This window comes from Pezoporus occidentalis, unplaced genomic scaffold, assembly GCF_034315485.1.
Source record: "Pezoporus occidentalis ecotype Australia unplaced genomic scaffold, CSIRO_AGI_Poc_V1 ctg4, whole genome shotgun sequence".
Classification (NCBI taxonomy): domain Eukaryota; kingdom Metazoa; phylum Chordata; class Aves; order Psittaciformes; family Psittacidae; genus Pezoporus; species Pezoporus occidentalis.
Genome location: NW_026915724.1, coordinates 19,348,412 through 19,369,526, shown reverse-complemented (window position 1 = coordinate 19,369,526; position 21,115 = coordinate 19,348,412). Strand labels below are relative to the sequence as shown.

The following is a 21,115-nucleotide window of genomic DNA, read 5'->3' as shown; positions in this document are numbered from 1 at the left end:
CTGACGGATTCCCTCGGAAGCCTTCAGGGGGAAAGGTCGTGGCCGTACAGCAAGATGGAGGCGCTCAGGTGTGGCGGAGCAGTGAAGGTAAGAGGCTGAGGTGCTGCTGTGCGGTGATAAGTTCTGGTGTTTTTCTCCCTGTACAGCGAGGGGCAAGAATGGAAGGTAGTCCCTTCTCTACTCACCGCCGTAATGAGCCTTTAGCGGCTTCATCAACCCAGCGGCGGTAAGGAGGGTAACTGCGCTGTCAGGCTGCTCGTCCTGCCGAACTGCGGTGGGATGTGGCGGCGAGGAGGGGGTTCCGGCAAAACCGAGCTCCCGGTTCCAGTGTACGCGCGGGTACGGGCACTGTGGCCCGGCCTCTGTCGCGCTGGGGCGGCGGCTGTCCCCGGGCTTGTGTTATTGCTCTGGGCGCTGCCGTGTGAATTCCTGGTCTGTGCAGCTGCTGTGCCTTATTGCTGCTTTCTAACTTGTTAAAAGAGGGTCATCTTCAAGTTCATTGTGCTGTATAAAGTCATAGGGACTTTTTAAAAAACTTGTCAACTGTAAAAATGTGGAATAAAGATAGAACAGAAGCAACAATTAGGAAACCAGATAAAGGCAGAAGTTCCTACACCATGTGCTGAGTGCGCATGGAAATGCCTGTCAGGAGATAAGTGCTGCATTATTAGACAATGGTAATTCTGAAAAGTGAACTCTGTAAAAACTTCCCACAGGAGGAGTTTGCGCCAGGAAGCACATGTGATTGCCAGCTACAGTTTCAAGGAGTTGATTTTTCTTCTTGAAAACAGGAGCCATGATGTCCGTGGTACATCGACTGACGGCTGGGTGGCTTGTGGATCATCTGTCTTTCATCAACCAGTGTGGCTATGAGATCTGTGACTCCTTTGCATACCCTGATGGTGTCACTCTCAATACTTCTGTCATATCTACTAGAGATTGTCATCCTACTTCTACCTTTGCTGCCACTTCCTCAAGTGATGGTCCTGTTCCTGGTCTTGGAGATGCGATAGAAACAGAAGGTAAACCAGCAAAAACAAGATACACGTTCCGAGAGGAATTCTTTGATGTTTCTAAGCCCCATATAGCTGCAGCTCCTGAGGAGCAGCTGTGGCAGGGGTGCCCTGAGGCAAGTCTCACAGAACTAAAGGCCAGCAGCAGCAGAGGGGAACACCAAGCAGAAACCAAGAGTGGTGTCGGAGATTCTGTTGTCAGTGCTAGGAAGGTATGTTCTCCATAATACAGTAAGCTACAGTAACCCCTTGGTAAATAACATACCACTAACACTGTCTTGCACACTTCAGTTTCCTGAGATTATGTAGGAGATAAGGAACTTTTCCGCCATAGATTTCAAGATGCATGGAAAAAAATCTCTCACAAGCACTCACAAAGGTATTCTTGTGTCCCTTATGTCAGTAATATGCATCCTTTGATGCAGAAGCAGTGTGTTGCTCACAAAATCTTCTGATGTTGGCTGTGGTCAGGCACTTGAGCTGAAACTGTGGTAGGTGTCAAGATTGTGCAGATTAACAAGAAGGGAAGGACAGTATGAATTTACTATAAGTATGTAGATTGCTCAGTACTGTTGGACAAAAAAGTGTGGCAGATCTAAACCAACAAATGTAATCCGGAAGATGTAACTAATTTTCTTCTGTTACTGGTAAGCTGCACTTGAAGCCCATACCTTCAAGTATGGACCCAAAGAAGGTATGAATGTGAACTGTGCATGTGCTAGGTATGTTCAGATCCCAGTGCCGTGAGTAACATAGCACAGCTTTAGGCTTATGTACCTTGAGAACGCCTACAGCAGATGAGGTATTTTGAGATAGTATTTTTGCTTATTGGAGTTGTGATAGAAAAACATGTAATTCTTCTGCCTGTAATTCATTTCTATTTTATTATTTTTTTCCTTTCATTGTGGAGTAATATTTTTTTTTCATTGTTTGCTCTTTGTGCAGAAACGTAAAAGGAAATGTGTATTCAACCAAGGTGAACTGGATGCTTTACAATACCATTCAAAGGTAAGTCTGAACTGAAGTATAATTTGCAGACACATGACATCTGACTTTGGGCATGTACAGAGTGCAGCATGTGGTTGCAAACAAGTTCTGTTCTTGTAGCTTATTCCACTAATGGTAAGGTCAACTCTCTAGTCCTTAAATGAATAAGGGCTTACAGAAACTGTCTTCCGTGTAGATGTATGTGAAATGAACTAGACTTAGCTGCGACTAAGACAGTTCAGAGAGCTGAAATCTGCATTCGCAAAGTATCTTTTACTGTTATAGCAGGGGGATTGGAACTAGGTGATCTTAAGGTGCTTTCCAACCCATAGAATAAGTATTCGATGATATGATAGTGATAAGTTGTGTATTAGTTGAACGGAAAGTGACTAATTTGAAATAAACAGCATAGTGTGTTTGAAGATTGATGCACCTTTAGTGTATCAGGACAGTGTGCTGAAGTTATTCAAAGCTTCTCTGACCAAATGTACTCCTAGATGTCTCATTCTGCTAATGAGAAAAAATTTTATTCCCTTCCCCCTCTCTTGCCCCACCCCCCCCCCAACATTTTACATTGTAATACTAAAGTATCATGAATGGATTAGAATTCAGGTCTCTATTTAGTCTTATGTCTGTGATGTACTGGTGAAGTTACAACTGAATTAAACTGAGCTGTGTTAGTAAATCCTGGAAGTGTAATCTGTAGATGATGTTTGTCAGAAAGGAAGTTCACACTATTTCAGAAAGCGGCAAGAATGCATCAAAGGTGTTAGTCATATTGGGCCTCTTGTTTAATTCTGTTCCTCTTGGAGTATATTTAAATGACTAAATTTTTCTTCTTTTACATGGCAAAAGTTTTATAATAAACATGTACAGTTTGCTATAGTACAGTGTAGAGGTCCTGTAGTTGTTGTGAATAGCCATGCATGTGCAGGAATGGCCTTAAAGGAGCAAGCAGAAGTTCAACATCAAAAGCAGGTTTATAAGTATGAAAATCTTTAAGCTAAAATAAAGTCCTTCAACAGTAGGAATAAGGGAACAATGAAGAGAAGCTTGATGTCTTGGAGGCCTGTGTAACTTCAAATGATTTTTAGTGAATATGCAAAGAAGACACTGTTTTGAAAAATCTGTGGTCCCAGTCAGCCTCTGATACTATTCTCAGATTAGAATGTATTGGTTTTTACTGTACTTGTGTTAAAGGTTGTAGCTCTGCAAGTCCATTCAGATTATTTTGGTACTGACTCATATCTTCAGAATCATTTGAAAAAAAAAAAAAAAGCCCAAATTTGTGTCTGCCACTGTAAGTATGCATTGAATCCATTTATGAACTTTAGTCAGAATCAACATAGGAAACAGTAGAAAAGATGTTAAATTCCTTCAGCAGCCATTTGTTAAAACTACTGCTTGATAGTTAAGAGGCTTTGTCCACCTGTGAATTAACATGAGTGTAAAAGAAAAGCTATCTGCATTAATTCAGCTGTACAACTTGTAGCATTTATAAATAGACATTTATTTTGTTAAAGCAGTATGAACTTTTCCTGTCACAAACCTAGATACTAAAAAGCTACTGCTTTGTCCCATCAGATACCTATATGGTAGTGCTATTAAAGAAATAATTAAAATTTCCTCACCATTAATTTGGGTATTGTAATAAAGGGTATTTTATAAAAGTGTCTTGTGAAGCTGAGCATTCCATAATCAGGAGCTTTAGAAATCATAAGTATTTGTACCTGGGACTGTTGCTTTTCTAAGTGAATAATAATGCCTCATTGATAATTACAGCTCGTAAAGGCTCAGTGACATGGGGATAAACTAGGTCTCTAAGGGAAGGTTCTGGAAAGGGAAGGTGATGAAGGGAATGAGACTGTTTATAGATCCAGTAATTTTGTTGTGCTGGACTCACTGGCTGATTATTTGAGAGGTATGTTACTTAGAAAATTTGCAAAACCAAGTTATTATAATTTTATTTGCTGATTGTACTTCTGTATTACTTTTAAAATGCATAAACTATTGTTTTTCAAAGTGAATTAAAATGTGAAAAAATACTGACTTTTTGATCCCAACTTACCTCTCAAAAATGTGTTTATGAGCACAGTAACTTCAAATTAAATGAGAATTTTAACTTGCTTCAGATCATTGCCTTGAAAGTTATATTTTTTTGGAACAATAATATTCTTCCTCTGTCTGTGAAACACTTTATTCTGTAGTATCTCACTCTTTCTTTCTCCAGACTTTTAATTGTTGTAACTTTGTTAAAACAACCCTCAAACCAACAGCAAAAGTTAGCATGGCCTTATTATCATTACTATTGGACCTTTTGAGTTAGTGGTCTCAGTATTTGGCAAAGATCCTTTTCCCACTCTGCAGATTGGAAATGTTTTGATTTCTATCACATTCCCTGATCAAGTAGATACGTGAAAGATAATTTATTTTTCCCTTCTTTCTTTATGGTCACACAGGTCAGGAAGCTCATTTGGGAAGGCACATTGCATTTAGTCCAAGAAGGACTCAAAAGTGGTTTTCTCCACCGCACTATTGCAGAACCCAGTTGCAGGAAGAATGCTGTTCCTGGACACATTGGCTGTGGGTTGGCTGAATTATGTGAAATGGCAAAGCAGCTTACAGCTGTGAATGAAAGTGACCATCAAGCTGTACATGTGCTAGATGATGAAACCTCCATTCCAGAGTGGGACCCGCTGTCATGTGTTACGGAAAACAGCTCAAACTGTGCAAAGATAGTTGAGCTAATGGGGCAGAAGTACTTGGTGCCACCAAAAAGCAGTTTCCTTTTGTCTGACATTTCATGTTTACAGCCTCTGCTGAACTGTAAGTATCTTTAGGCATTAGAATTTACAACTTTCCAACTGCCTGAGAAGGGCAGTTAGTGTTAAGATGGCTAATGGCTCAATGAACAAATTGTAATATACAGCATCATACTGATAAGAAATGCCGCTGCAAACTTTCGAAGTGGTTTGTGCAAATAGGTTAGGGTTTTCAAAGGAATCTTAAGTGGTTAGGGGCTCATGACATGGGAGGATTATCTATCTCCAGGAGCCTCCTTTAAAAAATCTCAGCCAAATTACAACAGTTTGAGCATGTTCTGAGCCACTGTCAATACGGAAGTCATGTAGATGCATTAAATTGACTGGCTGTGCTACTGGGTCCCTATCCCCAGGGTGAGGCTTTAACAGATAAATTTAATAGATAAATGGATGCTGCTGCTGTGGTGGGTCTTTGATTTTAGCTAGATTAGACCATGGGAGAGGGATGAGACTGTGCACCTTAAAGCAACGGTTCCCTTACACATTCATCCTATTCAGCAGCAGGGGCTATTTAGATTTAGACTCATAGAATCATAGAATAGTTAGGGTTGGAAAGGACCTTAAGCTCATCTAGTCCTAACCCCCTTGCCATGGTCAAGGACACCTCACACTAAACCATGTCACCCAAATTGATTTGCATGAACTGATTTTGAAACCAGCCTCAGTGTCCCCCAGAGAAGACAACAGTTTGAGAGGCTGCTGCATCCAGCTGGACTGTGAGTAGCCAACATGAGTTGACTTCTTAGCTGCTACATTTCACAGCTGACAATACTGAAAGATGAATTTGGCATAAGCCAAATCAGTAACAGGGAAATGGTGTGATTTTAGAATTAGAAACTCCTTTGTAAAAGTAAATCCAGAGGTATCCAAGCCAGTATCCCCAGCCTTAATGGGCAGTGCAGAAAGCCTTAAGCTAACAACGTGCAGCAGTCTTCGCTGTACATCACCATTCCACTAGCTTTCAGTTTGGCCTTTATAATTATTAGCAGTAGCTAAGCTTCATCAGACTGTCTCATAGGAAAGATCTTGCCCTGTGAGCAAGACCAGGGGATTACTGCTCTACCCTCTAATGCCATGACTTTAGATTTTTTTATTTTTTGAGGATATCTGCTGTCCATTTTAATTAATATTTTTCTTCTTCCTTTTCACCTACCAAAAGTAGTTCTGGTCAGTGCGCTGTCAAAATGGCATCTCCAATGTTAATAAAGGGATAAGATGTAGAAATCATACTTATTGGACATGAAATATAAAAGTGTTGTTCTTACTAGCTGTTTAGATAATTAGTATCAGACTCAATGAAGGAACTAATATGTTCTGTGGATGAAATAAAATTGGAGAGTCCCTTTTTTTCATGGATGTGTCCTGTATCTTCTGTCCTCCAACTAAAGTAAACACAGTTTCTCCCATGAAAACTCCCTCAGTTCTCTTCCTCTTGTCCATTAATTTCCATTTCATACACTGGGTCTAGCTCTCTGTCTCTCTTGATCTCCAGCAGTGCAAAACAGTTTTCTGGAGCTGGTTTGAAGCTCTACATGACCTAGTTGGCCTGTTGAAAGATCAAACAGGACAGGAATCTTGCGTTCAGGGATACAGCCTTTCACTCAGCTGGATGCCTTATTACATAACTTCTGTAAGGAAACTGAGAAATTTTAATCTTTTGAGACTTGCACTCTCAGAATGAAAACTGATAGAAGAGTTCCCAAGATGCTCCAAATTTCTTGGAGGGATCTGACACAGATCACATAAACATCCTTTCCTTAGGTAATCAGCCTAAACATTTCTGAAGTATATGATTATCAGAATTAAAACAAGCATGCTAGAAGCTTGTTCCAAATAAGAAACTTCTTATTTGGAAGGATCAGAAGAAACTTGCAATTTTATTGCATATCAGTTTTAACTGGTAGATCTATTTTAAAACTAGTTTACTGTCTTTTTTTTTCTTTTAATTTTTATTTTACTTTCCAGACAAGAAGTATGATGTAATCGTGATTGATCCACCATGGGAGAACAAGTCTGTTAAAAGGAGCAGCAGGTAAATTTTATAGTAAAACTTTGTCATCTTAGCTTACAAAGGGTGATTAACATTTTAATATACTGACGCAATTCAAGACTAATAACTGTGAGACTATAGCTTAAACTAGCAAATATTTTGGAGTATGCCTACCTTCAAGTCTATGAAACATCTTGGGGACTTCACTGAAATGGCTTGGATATTTTGTATACAAAGTATTTGCAAGGGTATAGCTGTTAAATTACCTAACTAGTGGGAGAATGTTAGCCCCTGAGATTTACAAGGAAAGTCTGGGTCCACTGTTTTCTAAGGCCCAGATCATGCAGATTGATCATGCAGATCATGTGAAAATATTAGGGCTACTTCAGTGGGCATAAAGCTAGATAAATGTGTATTTCCAGGACTGAGGTTCTATTTAGAAGTCTTACTTTTTTTTTTTTTTTGTTAATTTGAGTTGTTGTTTGAGCTTCAGTCTGATGGGTAGAAGAAAGTGATAATGCAGCAGTAAAATCCTCAAGTGCAGTAGGAACTTTCTGAGTAGTGCAGTTTATGAAGTCATTAACTTAAAATTTTTATAGCCTTCCTTTTCTACTGAGTAACATCAGGCTTATGCCAGTAGAGCTCTCTTGATTACCGCAGAATTGTATCTATGTGAAAGAAGGGCAGGCAAGAAATACAGCCTTACAAGAATGTCTACTGTAGCTTTTGAAGCTTGTTATGAAGACATAATTTGAACGTGCAGAGACTGATTGGTAGGTTTACTTGGAAAGCTCTATAGAAACCTCCAGTAACTTGGAGTTAAACTCATCCAGGTGTTTTTCTTAACTATGTAAGTTACTCAGAGGAAAATTGTAGTTATTCACAAGCATGAATTAGTCAGCAAGACTCTGGCAAAAGCTGTAAAGAGCTATCACTGCTGTTAGCTACCTTGTTGACAGCTAATCTTTGTTTTGCATTTTGCATTTGTTGCGAATATTGTTATTTCTGGGCAGTTGAATTGTTTTGGATTTTGTCCTTGTTACCTGTTTCTTGCTGTTGTTCTCACTGTTCCATTGTACAGGGATCTGGGGCACTCAGGCGATAGGTGTTGATTCCAGTAGGCAGTGTGCCCATGTTTTTGATACTTCAACATATAGGTTCCAAGAATTGTAGCATCACTATTAGTGTAGAATAGCATCATGATGAAAGTGGTAGAGCAAGACAGGATCTGGATAGCACACTGATGTAGCATATCGTTAGCTCATAAATGTGCAGAATTGTTCTGAATAACCTAGGCAACTTTTATCTTTAATGGTAACTTAGAAATAATGAATAATTTCTGCAAATAATTGGAGAAGTGATTACTCTTTCTGACCTTTTAACTTGCCAGTCAAATTAGTGTTGCCCTTGCACTTGTAAATGACTCACTTGTCATTTTTGTTAAAAAGAGAAATTATTACGAAAAGTGAGTAATGTTACATTGACTAAAGAGCTGCTTTTCACTGGTGTGAAGATGAGAGTATTGAATTACATATGGTATTTCTTAAACGTGGGTTTTTAGGTATCTTCAGAGTCACAACTCATAATACTTTATTTTGGGGAATAGTAGAAGAATGTAGCTAAAGGTTCTGCTCAGTAAAAGGCATATGCACTGATTATTTTGTATCAGAATCCCAGTATCAAATTTGGCCACTGGGTGTCAGCCTTGATCCATTTTATCGTGTGTTGTCAGGCGATGGGTCTTGAGATGCCTCGGCTAATTTCTTCATCCGTTTGTGTTGCTTTGCAGTTTTTGTATTCGGTATATGCTAACTTGTTTTCTCACTGTATTGGCACACAGATACAGCTACTTGTCTTCATGTCAAATAAAGCAGATTCCTGTACCAGCATTAGCTGCTCCAAATTGTCTTGTAGTCACATGGGTGACTAATAGACAGAAGCACTTGCATTTTGTTAAGGATGAACTTTATCCTCATTGGTCTGTGAAAACACTTGCTGAGTGGCACTGGGTAAAAGTAAGTTCTCAATTTGTTTTGTTGCTTTCTTGGAGACTGAGAGGGCTTGCACTGTGACACTTTATATTATGATTTGTCTGTTTACTTCCATGTGCTTTCATATTTGAGAAGTGTGGTATCATCAGTATCTTCCTTATGATCAAAGAAAAATATCTCAAAGGAATTGATACAAAAATCTTTCACTGTCTATTTTTAATTCCTTTGTGACAGATTACTGGAGCTGGAGAATTTGTATTTCCTTTGGATTCTTTACACAAAAAGCCCTATGAAGTTCTTGTACTGGGGAGAGTTCAAGGAGACGCAAAAGAAACCTCAAGGTATGCCAGGATATTTATGGTAAATGTGATTTTTGAGGCTGCTAGGATTCTCTTAATACATATATATATATAATGTATATATATGTATCTCTATCTCACTTGTTCATAATACAGTGTAATGTCCCAAAGTCTTTTGGCATCATCTTTGTGGAACTAAAAATAGCATTATTAGTTTTGGGGTAAGAGAGTGCTTTAGTAATACTGAAGGATGGAAACCTTTTGTTCCTTACATCAGTCTGTGTTGGGGAGTTGGCTGAGATAAAAGCCTTGTGGACAGGGCTTCCTTTGCTAACAGGTTCTCTTGGACTGTGAGTCCTTGGCATAAGCTGATGCCATTTTGGAGATGCTGATGTTTTTCTACGCATGAAAATACACAGAACTGCATTGTTTGTTCTCAATGTCTTTGCTGGCTTTTTGTTAACCGTGTATTGAATAAAGCCTCAGTGATTTCATAAACTGTCCTAAACGTATATTACGGCAGAGCAACATTTAATTTCCCTCAGACTTATCTGAAGTTTGACTGCGAATGAACATTCTGTGTCTTAGCTCCCATCTGAAGCTGGAGCATCACATTCAGTGATATTCATTCTCACACTTCTTTTCTTGTTCTGACTTATACAGCAGGAAATCTGAAGATGTACTCCCAGTTCCAGAACATAAGTTAATTGTCAGCATACCCTGCAGTCTGCATTCACATAAACCCCCTCTTACTGGTACGTTTTGTTTTGTAATGTTTTTCTAGAGCATTGGGATTGGATGTCTGAAATGATGTACCTAGGATGAGGTATCTTTTATATGAAGCGCCTTAATTTCTAATATGCCAAGTAATTCTGCTCAACAGGACTTGTGGTTCCTCAACATTTCTGAAAATGTTCAGGCACCTAAGTCTTGGTCTCTAAAGATCAATATGAGAAGTAGAACTTGAGACATTGTTGTGTGGATATTTTGGGTAGACATGCAAAAAAAAATAGCATTTTTAAATATTTTTTTTTAAATGCTGCAGGAACAGTTTATAGATTATGTGTGAAGTTATGCCATATGACCTAAAGTACATTGTGGGGGGATAGACACAATGACTTCGGGTATATGTAAATAGGATATCTTCTACTTAGTTAATAAAGCAGAAATCTCTTTCTTTATTATGTCATCCTGAAAGAAATGTTTTTATTTCTGCACAAGTTGCTTATACCCCTGTGGTACAGTTGTGCCTTTAAATCCAAAAACTTAATTATTTAAAAGCTGTTAACAATATATGGCAAATAAGGCATGCCCTGCTTATTTCTGAGGAGCTGTATTTAATTTACTGAAATTGATGCAGTGATTTCAGCCAGTTAGTGTGGGTGTGAATTCAACTTTTCAGAGTTTAGTTCAAAGAATTTTAAGTTTTTTGTGTGATACATTACGTTTTGCACATTTTTCTGGAACACTCTGACTAACTTCATCAATAGCAATGGTACTTCTTCCATCATCATAGAGTATTAAATATATCAAAAATGGTTCTGTCCTTCCGTAAGAGGAGAACTCAGGACGAATCTGCAAATATTCCAGGTGCACATAGTGCTATGTAATCACATCAGAAAACGCAGGTAGAACAGCTGCATAATTCTACTGATAGGGCAGGCATCACAGTTTGTTTCACTGACATGCTTTCCTTTTTCTGTTCTCAAGGAACAGAGCAGCTTCAATTAGGAAGCTGATCTGGACAGTTGTTACATGTTTGGGAAGGCTCTAGAATTTGTATTTTGGGCTTGTATTTATTAAATTAACATACGTATGTACCTGTTCAAACTAGTAGAAGATGTACTTTGATTAGATAAAATAATAAAAGGCAATTCTAGGAGGATCTTTTTGCAGTTCTGAAGTTACATCTTTAAGCATTAGGGCTATAACAGGAAGTATCTTTGTTGATTTAAGGTAATGAATGGCTGGGTAGTGATTTGTGAGGCAGCCACCTGGGGCTTCTTCAGAAAACTAATGCTTAGCAGCCCTCTTGGACACAAACAGGAAGCTTGTAAGGTATCCAGGGGTGCAAGACAGCAGCTTGTATGCATTTTAGAGAATTCTAGTGCCAGAGCAGAACAATTCTCTCATAGGGCAGAATCTAGAAACCATATTGGGAGTATCCTTTATAAATTATAATCCTTAATGGGTTTTGAAAGAAATTGTGCTAATTTATGTTTGTCTTCAGTCTTCACTTGAATGCTGAAATTCGATACCATCATGCAGCATTTATGTTTCTGTTTGAAAAAAGGAATTTGCTGTTGAGCAATATCAAGGTTTTTACAAATGTTTTATAAAACCCACATGTATTTTACAGTTTTGGCAGCGCCATTCAGAACATGGGTATGGAATGAAAAGGTAGACTGTAAGGCAAAAACTAATCGCTGATGCTTTGACTTCAACGTTGCAACGGGGTAATGCTTTCAGGACCCGGCAGTATTCTCAAGTGGCCAGTAGAGAGCAGCTGAGCTACATCCTAGAGTGGTTCAGAAGCAATTTGAACAGAAGCGGAGATTTGGCAGTGGGGGAGAGGGACACTTGATGAGTCACACACATTCTTTATGCTTTGTTTAAGTAGTAACAAAGCCAAAAAAATTAGTATTTACTGATGCTGTCTGGCACTTGTATTTCTTATTACTACTCTAAAGGTTGTATGCTGGTACATATGTAGCCACTCATGACTGATTATAACAGTCTATCTCTCTGGAGGAAGAGAAAGATGTAAATTAAAGTAAGCCATCAAAAAGAGATGCTTGGGTTCCTACAGTGCATTTAACCATGAAATTGTGACTGTGGGGGTGTTTGGTGATACATGTGCTGAGTTCAGTGCTTAGGGCTTTAATATGTCATTGTAAATGTACTTAAGCTTCTTTATGCAAATATGTTAAAATGAAACTTTATTACTCCTGGTTTTGATACAAATAACAGCAGGTTTTCTTTCTAATTCAATACAATGTTACTCACAGAAGATACAGAAGGTATTCTGTTACAGAGATGATGTGAAAGAATGTAAAGCTTCAAACACCTTTTTTTCTTTTTCCTGTTTTATAGATTCTTCTTATTATAGCTATTTTTTCCTCCAGTTTTTAAGCATGTAGGCTTATTGTTAGAAACTAATGCTGTTATATAGATGTATGCCTAAAATTCGAATTAATTCTCGGCTCTGCTCTAGTCACCTTGCGTATCTCCAGCACAAGAGTGCAATGGGAAATCTTGGGAACTCCCTCCTGCTGTAGAAGCCCTGGCTTGTAAGGCCATATTATAAAAGTGCTCTTGGAAGCAAAACCAAGTCAATGCTTTTTGTTTGTTTACGTACCTTGTGAAGCCTTACTGTTAGACTACAGTTGATAGGTGCATCAACATCTAGCTTTAAATTGAAGCTCAGGAAAGATGCTGAGATGTATAACCATTTTTGTGCTGAGTTTCAGCTCTTTTTCTTGTCCTACTCTGTTCATGGATTAGACAAACTGAGCAATAAAGACCTATACATTGCGAACTCTTTTGAAGGCTTACTGTGAAATCAGTTCAATCATGTGCTTTGTGCTTTGCATGACTCACAAATCAGACAGTGGAAAGCTGACAGTTGTTTTCACTTCATGTATCCAATTTGCCATGAAGAACTTGCTATTTAGGTAATTCAAAGATAAGGGGAAACTGTTCTTATTTCAGAGATGTTTAAAAAAGCAGCATGCATCTTCAATGCATATTTAGGATTAAGAGCAGGCAGGTATGGCAGGTATCCTGCCTTGACCTCTAGATTGTGCTTCAGAAGGAAGTGGGTTTTCTGAAAGACCGGTGTTACATCTGCCAGTCAGCTTTGAGGTAGCTTCTTGTGTCTGATGGCATTAGATGCCCAGTATAGCTGCCTGAGTTGCTGTCATAGGGTTTATGACACCTACAAGTGATATAAAATAATCTATTTATTGTCTATTTAAGCTGTTTATTGCCAGTGATATCTGTAAGTGGATAGAATTAATTGTGTGGATCTATTCCTATGGTAGAGGAATTTTAGTATTTCATCTTTCTGCTGATGTAGATCCTCTAACCTGTTTTCAGAGGAAAAAAACTCCACAGTTTGCTTAAGGGCTGCAAGTCAGATACATGACAAGCCTAACAATGAAGCTATGATTTGTAACTTGAATGCTGACTTTTCCTGTCTTAAGGAAACCAATGTAATGAGATTTTATTCCAACCAAATACAGCCATGTTATTGTCCTCTTGATTTGGTAATTTCCACTGCAGTGCAAGTTACTGCCTGATGTGATTATGTAAATACCTACAACCTAGCAATGAGAAATCATATTGTAATGTAATCTTGCTTTATATGTAATGTCTGTTTTTAAAAAAACGCCGATTTAAAAAAAAACCTCTGACAGCAAGAGAGAAAGGGGGAGATTCTTGGGACTTCCTTTTTAAATTCTACGACCAAATTGATGGTTTGGCACAACCTTCCTGCTTCTGCTGCACTGACCCATTTATTGGCTACGTCTTTTTTCCTTTATGGCAAACCAAACTTTGAGGTTGGTTGGATCTCTTAAGTGTGCTTTTAAAATTTGTTCTCTTAGTCTTTAGTGCTTAGTAAAACTGCTTTTGATTACTGGCCTTAGTGCTGTGATGATATTTTTAGTTATACGTTTTAAGAACAAGTGTCAACATTACTAATGTGCTCTTAATGAAATTATGTCACCTAATTGCTTCTTTTACTTAGACGCCTATGTAAAAAGTAAAATGGTTCTATTTTGGGTTTGTATGGAGTGGGAAAAAGGTCATAAAGCTGGACTGCAGTAAGCTCTGCAAGACTTTATGCCCATTAGGATAAAAAGAAGATATTCTGCAGATGTCAGGATCTGCAAACAGAGCTTATTGAAAGCTTTGGAGCTTTGCTTTGCACAGTCTCTGCCTTATCTTTTGTGGAAAAAGTGCAACCTCTTACAACATGGGCTTTCTTAAATAATCAAGAAAATAAACTTTTGGAATACCTTTGTTAGTCATAGAATCACAGAATGGTTTGGGGTGGAAGGAACCTTTACAGGTCATTCAGTCCAGCCCCCCTGCAGTGAGCAGGGACATCTTCAACTAGATGAGGGTGCTCAGAACCCCATCCAACCTGGTCTTGAGCACTTCCAGGGATGGGGCAGCCATAACTTCTCTGGGCAACCTATTTCTTATTCCTTCTATCTAACCTAAATTTCCTGACTTTCAGCTTAAAGCCATCCCCCTATCACTACATGTCCTAGTAAAAAGTCCATCTTGAGCTTTCCTGTAGGCCCCCTTCAGGTACTGGAAGGCTGCTTTGCTGTGTCCCCGGAGCCATCTCTTCTCTCGGCTGAACAGTTCTCTCACCCTGTCTTCATAGTGGAGGTTCTGATCATCTTTGTGGCCTTCCTCTGGACTTGCTCTAAGAGGTCCACATCCTTCTGTCCTCTTTTAGTTTAAACTAATTACCCCTTGTCCTATCACAACAGGCCCTACAAGGAAGTCTCTCCCCATCTTTCTTATAAGCCCCCTTTAAACATTGAAAGGCTTCAATAAGTTCTTCCTGAAGCTTTCTCTTCTCCAGGTTAAACAACCCCAACTCTCTCAGCCTGTCTTCATAGGAGAGGTGCTCCAGCCCTCTGATCATGTTGGCAGGAAAGTGTACACAAGAAATCCTTAACTAAACAGAGCATGGAAAAAGAACAATAAATTTTACCCCCCCTTTTTTTTTTTTTAGATATATGGTGGTTTTCCAAAATGGTATAAAAGCAGCTACTCATAAGTAGTGTCTAATTAGATGAACTCCTGTGACACCAATGTTCAGTGCAGCAAGTTTTCTGTCAAAATGTAGATTTTCCTCTATATTTCCCAGACTGTTCTCTGCAAATGTTAGATTTGTTTAAACATTTTAGCTTGCCTTGAAAAGGAGCAGGTTTTTAGAGTAAGGTTCCTGTTGGTAGTAGTATTTTTTAGAATAAAAGCTGCCTTAATGATAACCCATCTGACACATTTGTTTGACATTTGTTGAAGACTGGGGGGAAGGAGACTACATGTATGTGCCATGCCAAAATACAAGAAAGTCCAGAAACATCCATTACAAAATACTTAAAGAAAAAAAAAGTTTTGAATGGATTGAAGTCTTGGAAGAGGTAACCATGTAGGTAGGGAATACATCTGGGGTTGGCTATAAAATAAAGTGGATGCTTGTATTTCTGCAATAGGAGCAGTCCTTGACAAGATCAGCTTGGGTTTCACACAGGGTATCTGTGACTGGCAGATTTGATACAAAAAGTCAGAGCTTGGATTGCACCAAAAAAAAAAAAAAAAAAAAAAACATTCCATCTTCTACTTTGATGTATGCTGATTGGAAGTGTTTTTGCTTTCTGCAGTGATCATATCTGAAGAGACTGAGTCAAGCAACATAATGTTGGATTTATGAACCATATTTTTAAGCTGTGGAAATTCAGAAACCACTGGGAGATCTGATAAATGACCAAGAGACCCTTTGGAATAGAAAATGTTTTCATTTAGTTTTTCTTCTTTTGTCCTCAGGAACAAAAATAAGAACTTAACATGTAATTTTTAGTAGAGTTATTTTTTTTAGCCTTTCTGCCCTCTCTGTGTTGGGTACTCCTTAAACCTTTGCTTTTCCCAGGCATGTTTTTATGCATAATATCTTTGTAGATACTAGGTTTCCTGAAACCTAGTTGAAAATTTGTTTGACCCAGACACGAACCTGAATGGTTCTTTATGACATATAACATGTTTAACAGTAAGCTGTTTGCAGTAATACTTTTTGGGCAAAATGCAAGATCTTTTTCTGTCAGTCCAAGAATAGCAGTTATAATCAGTGACACAATTGGTGACAGGCATCTGGATTACTTGGATTTAAGCAGTAAAAATGCCCAGCTGTAGAAGAAATTTAAAATTTATGTTCCTGAATAAAAGAACACAGTTATATAAATATTTCTTCAATTGCCAGGCTGGTGTTGGGGAAAACGAAGTCCCTGCATTTTTATCGTCCTTTTATTGCTATTCTTATTTAACTGGTGTTTCTTCAGTTGTCATTAAAAACAAAAAGACATGCTTCTGTCCCCTTCAAGATGTGGAGGAAAAGAGTGATCTTAATTAAGGAAAGGCTTTATTTATTTATTTATTTTAATAAACATTGCCCTGTGTTGTAGGAGCAAAGTGAGTCTTTAGGAAGTGTTTGGTTGATATTAGTGAAAAATTCAGAACTCATCAATGTAGAGGCTGAAATAAATCCTCATTCCCTTTCCCTAAATGAAAGCAAATAAATCAAGGCTATTGAAGGCCTTGACAGTGTTGTTCAGAATCTCAAGGGCACTTACTTAAAATTACTTTCTCACTATAAATAGTCTAGCTGTTTGATGAAACCCCTGAAATTAATTTGCTGTCTCTTCCTTTTGTAATAAACCGCTCAGTTTTTCATCCACTAACTGCGCAGAGAAGTTTTTGTTTGCTGTTGTTATTTGTACCTTTGTCACTGTTGTTTTCTTCTTCTGTTTCTTATCTTGCACAGGGGTTCTGGCAGAGTTTCTCAAGCCAGATGTGGAATGCTTGGAGTTGTTTGCTCGCAACCTACAGCCTGGCTGGACCAGTTGGGGAAACGAGGTTTTGAAGTTTCAGCACATGGATTATTTTACTGTTCTGCGAAATGAAAACTGAGTTGGGTCTTGTAGCTTTGTTCTGAAATTCCACACCTCAGGAGGCTCCCAAACTTGCCTCTATTAGTGATGGTGCACTCAGAAGGTAGCAGAAATAAAACCAATTGTACTTCGGTTAAAATTCTTGAAGTGATAGGGTATCTGTTAAATGCTATCTCCATTTGTATGAACTGGTCCTTTATTTTGATTATCTTGAGATATTTAAACACTGATTTTTTCGAACCTTAAGAAAGGAAGGATATTTTGAGGTGTTCTTACTGCAGCTATCAAATCTAAGTATCATAAGCACTACAGTGTTGCACCTGTATTATTTTTAAAGAATGATGTATTATTTTTAAACATTGGCAATAGAAGTTCTGAATTACATAATGCTTCCTTAAAGAAGATTGTTTTTATAGAACAGTGGATTTGAAACTGAAATAAATGAAGGCACTGTATCCTACATGTTTGTCTATCTCAGGGAAATAAAAGGAGCAGTGCTTGTGTTAATTGGCAAATGAATTGTTGATTGACTGTATTCTATGTAAAACTACACTTTTAAAACAGTCAGCAATTCTGTCTTTCTGTATATGGTGCTATTTCTTTGAACACTTTCTAAATGATCAGTCTCAACATCTTACAAATTCTGCCTGTGAAGCTGTTAGATTGACCTGAAACTTTAAATGATTGTAAGTATCTTAAAAATTCTCTTTCCTTACATGACTTAATGAAGCCTTTGCCACTTACTCATTTGCAGCAGTAGAGGCAGAGGTGCTGGACAGGCTGATTTTCCTCATGGAAGCTCCTGAGTTCTGACTGCTTATAATGGGGAACAAAATGCATTGCGTACCTTCTTTACATTCATTTTTCCCTTTAGGTAGCCTGAGATGTGAAGGTTTTTAATCTTTAAATGTTAGAAGACTTTTTATTTATATAATTTTGTAAAAAAAAAAAAGAAAAATAATAAAACCTTGTCAGTGTTTTATTTGCAGACCAGTTTCTATCCCACTGTTCCAATTTTTTGTTTGGGAGTTAACAAGAAAAATGCCCTTTTGTTTTTTTCTCTTTTTTTTTTTTTCTTTTTTTACTAACAGTTAAATGTATACTCAAAATCAGTAAATAATATAACACTGAAAGTTGTTATCCAGCCGGACACTTCTTGCTGCATGATTTTATTCAGCCTACATTTTAAACTGTCATGACGTAAGCAATCTTACCTAGAACTGTAAGGGATAAGAAGTGAAAGGTATCCCTGCCTGTGGCAAGGGGGTTGGAAGTAGATCATCTTAAACATCCTTTCCAGCCCTAACTTTTCCATGATTCTGTGAGGGGTTTTTATTTGCTTTCATTTTTACAAAATATTCACTACCTGGAGCTTCTGTGTTCCCAGCCACAATTCTTCTGCCAAGATCATCCTCGCAAGGTGGTCTCAGTACTAAATGACTGTATGAGACTCAAGTATGGAATAAATTGTAACTGCTGCCCATATCTAGTTTTCCCTTTGTACTTTAAAAACTGCACAAGAAATTATGATGCCTGTTCCACATTCGCCGATATGCGTGGCTCTGGATTATCTTTTAGTTGCAAAAATGGAAAGGTATGAACAGTCTTAGAGTTCAGGGAACCACCTTTCTCCTCTGAGCTAAGCAGCAGAACCCTTCTAAGGGAATGACCTTCTTCAAGCTGTTTAAGGATTGAGGAACTATTTAATCTGTGTTTTCTGTGGGGCCTGTTTGCAAGTCATGGCATTCTAGCCTTCCCTCCGCCTTCTGACCTGCTGTGCTGAGAAACTGAGCAGCTAATTTCAGCAGCTAATTCCAGGCCCTGAGTATGGTTTATATGTAGAGGGCATGTACACGCAGGTTATAAGCTTCTCAGTCTGGAAATCAAAAGTTGAAGATTGACATCTAAATAATACTTGATCCTGTCATACATGGTTACAAATTGGGCTTTGGACAGCTGTTTGCTCAGCTGCTTTTCCAGCACTCTGGCTATGAAGAAAACCTTGTGAGTATTATGGAAGTGCTGTTCTACGTATGCAGCTAACCAACCTGAAACTGCTGGGTTTTCTCAGGAGGAGGTTCAGTATATCTCTGTTCATTGCCAACTCAGAAGTCTCATGGTGCTATTAGCAGTTGGTAATTTCAGGGTCATCTTTTAAACAAATTGTTGGTCTTTTAGGCTTAATTCAAAATCTAAATAGCCTCTTTTCTAGCTATCCAAAATCCCAGCTGTCCCCAGCCAGCCATCAGATCTTTCAGTGTCAGTCAGATGATTCCTCTAAAGCAGAATTTGAAGTGTATTAGAAAACCAGTGATAAGGGAAGCCAGCTAATGCAAAAGGACAGTTTAAGATCTGGTTTCCTTTTAAAAAAGAATATTATCTATATCAGTTGTTCTGTATTTTGTGGTGGAAAGATGTTGTGTCAAGCCTTGTATTAAAAAAAAAACCCTTCTCTGAAGAGTACAAACTTGGTAAGAAATTAAAGAACAAGAGAGAAGATAAGTATGAGGAATACAGGATAGTAATGAGATGTTGAGGTGTGAATATGGTGAGTAGCAGTCCTAGGTATTATGCACATCTCAGGTGTTCCTAAGAAATGCTATTTTTTAAATCTCTTTCTACTTTTCTATTTTGGTATGTTAAAATACACACATTCCAAGGAAAAGATAGGTGAAGCATATGTTAATAAAGTATTTTACTAACAACATTGACGAAAGTTTTTTTCAGTTCTAAATTCTTTTTGTGGCACTTTGGTGATTTGAGAACTGTAATTTTCAGAAAATACTTTATTTGGTACATCTGCTGTTATTTTAGCATGACAATGTTAAAAATCTGTGTCTGGGTGTTCTCTACTACTTTAGGCCTTTTAAAATTATGGCTGATTGCAAAAAGACTTCAGTTCATAAAGCAATAAGAAGTAATTCTAAGCTGCTTCTATATGTAGAGTACATCAAGTGTCATAATCAAACTTACTTTTATGAAGCTTCAGGTTTGAGTATGATTTTTGAAATGTCGAATTAGCATATGACCTTTACTTGTATTTTTAAACTTCTATGAAGTAAAAAGAATTATACCAGTAGGTTATGTTTTTGGAATAGTGATTGCTAGGCATGAACTCCTGTGGAAACAGCAAAGTTTCTTTTGCAAGATTAAACGTTACTAAAAGGTGAAGTAAGTGAGCAGCTCTTACCTCTTTATAGGACTCAGCTCAGGTAGGTGTCTCTAAAGAGCAGTAAAGAGTTGACTTTGAAAATCAATTTCCAAACCACATAAACAACTATAAAATTACAGGAGGAAAATGCTACTGTGCCTTGAGATGGCATCCCTTCCCTCCAGCATGTCAGTTGTATCACACAGCTTGGTGTCATCGACAGTTGCTGAGGGTGCACTTGATCCCGCTGTCCATGTCATTAATGAAGATATTAAACAATACTAATAAACATTTTCTGAATGGTCTGACTGTCTAGATCTTGCTCGACTTAACTTTTGATATAGTAACATGCTTATGGTGTAATGAGTAGGAGTGTCTTAGTGCAGCAGCGCATTGCTGTCCCGTGATCTTCAGCCCTTACCTGGGTGGAGATTGCTTTTTCAAGTGAACAGGGCTATGGAAAGGAGCTGCTGCTCACAGAGCCAAGGTCTAAACTGCAAGACCTGAAAAATGCTTCTATGGTTTAGCTGTGTGCCCTGGACACCCCTTGGCTCCATAGAAATGACTCAGGATCAGGAGGAGCCTCACTGGACTTTGGTCAGGGCTGGCATTACAGAAGAGATATGTGCTGTGACCTAGTATTAATCAAGGGCTCTGCTGTTCCAGAAAGCAGCATGATAAATTCTGTTGCTTAAAATTTCTAGGTATTTTCCATTAGTGATGGTGACTGATTGCTGATGTTGTTTCAGGAAAGTGGGGAGTTGGAGAAAAGCAGGAAGAGGAACTGGTAGGTGTCGGTAAGCTGCTACCCATGCAACAAAGGCAGGCCTTTGTCTTGTTAGGATTGTGTCTGTCTTACAACCAAATTCGCGTTTGTAGCATTGGCAAAGCTTGAGTCTGCAGCTGTTAAACAGTTAAAAATCATTGTACTGGGAGGGGTGAGAGGAGATTTTGGTTGTCATAAGCAGCTTGCATGCACCAGACTAACTAGAGGTCTTTGGCAGAGGATGCTTCTGCAAGACATGGGGCTCACAGGTTGTTCACAACGGAAGAAGAGACCTTCATAAAGAGTGGTACAATAGAAATCTTGCCCAGAAAGCTTTCTGTGCCTCAATCACAGATGGTCTTTGGTTCTGGAGAAGACATCTTGGGTACTCCAGCCTAAATGGTGGTC

At 38.3% G+C, this 21,115-nt stretch overlaps 1 protein-coding gene across 1 annotated transcript; it reads left to right on the top strand.

Annotated features, from left to right (window-relative positions):
• The first annotated feature begins 9 nt into the window (after positions 1-9).
• METTL4 (methyltransferase 4, N6-adenosine) lies at positions 10-17,018 on the top strand. Its single transcript, XM_062632888.1, has 9 exons — positions 10-87; positions 717-1,225; positions 1,959-2,021; positions 4,460-4,826; positions 6,788-6,854; positions 8,653-8,827; positions 9,038-9,144; positions 9,769-9,857; positions 16,664-17,018. Exons 2-9 carry the CDS (start codon positions 797-799, stop codon positions 16,807-16,809), a joined length of 1,443 nt encoding a protein of 480 aa, XP_062488872.1. The 5' UTR covers positions 10-87; positions 717-796; the 3' UTR covers positions 16,810-17,018.
• The last annotated feature ends 4,097 nt before the right edge of the window (positions 17,019-21,115 follow it).

Excerpts from the sequence above, each read along its gene's own strand:
- METTL4 (XM_062632888.1), top strand. The coding sequence starts at position 797 with ATGATGTCCGTGGTACATCGACTGACGGCTGGGTGGCTTGTGGATCAT. Across the intron at positions 2,022-4,459 it reads CTTTACAATACCATTCAAAG|GTCAGGAAGCTCATTTGGGA; the intron begins GTAAGTCTGAAC and ends ATGGTCACACAG. Across the intron at positions 6,855-8,652 it reads TCTGTTAAAAGGAGCAGCAG|ATACAGCTACTTGTCTTCAT; the intron begins GTAAATTTTATA and ends ATTGGCACACAG.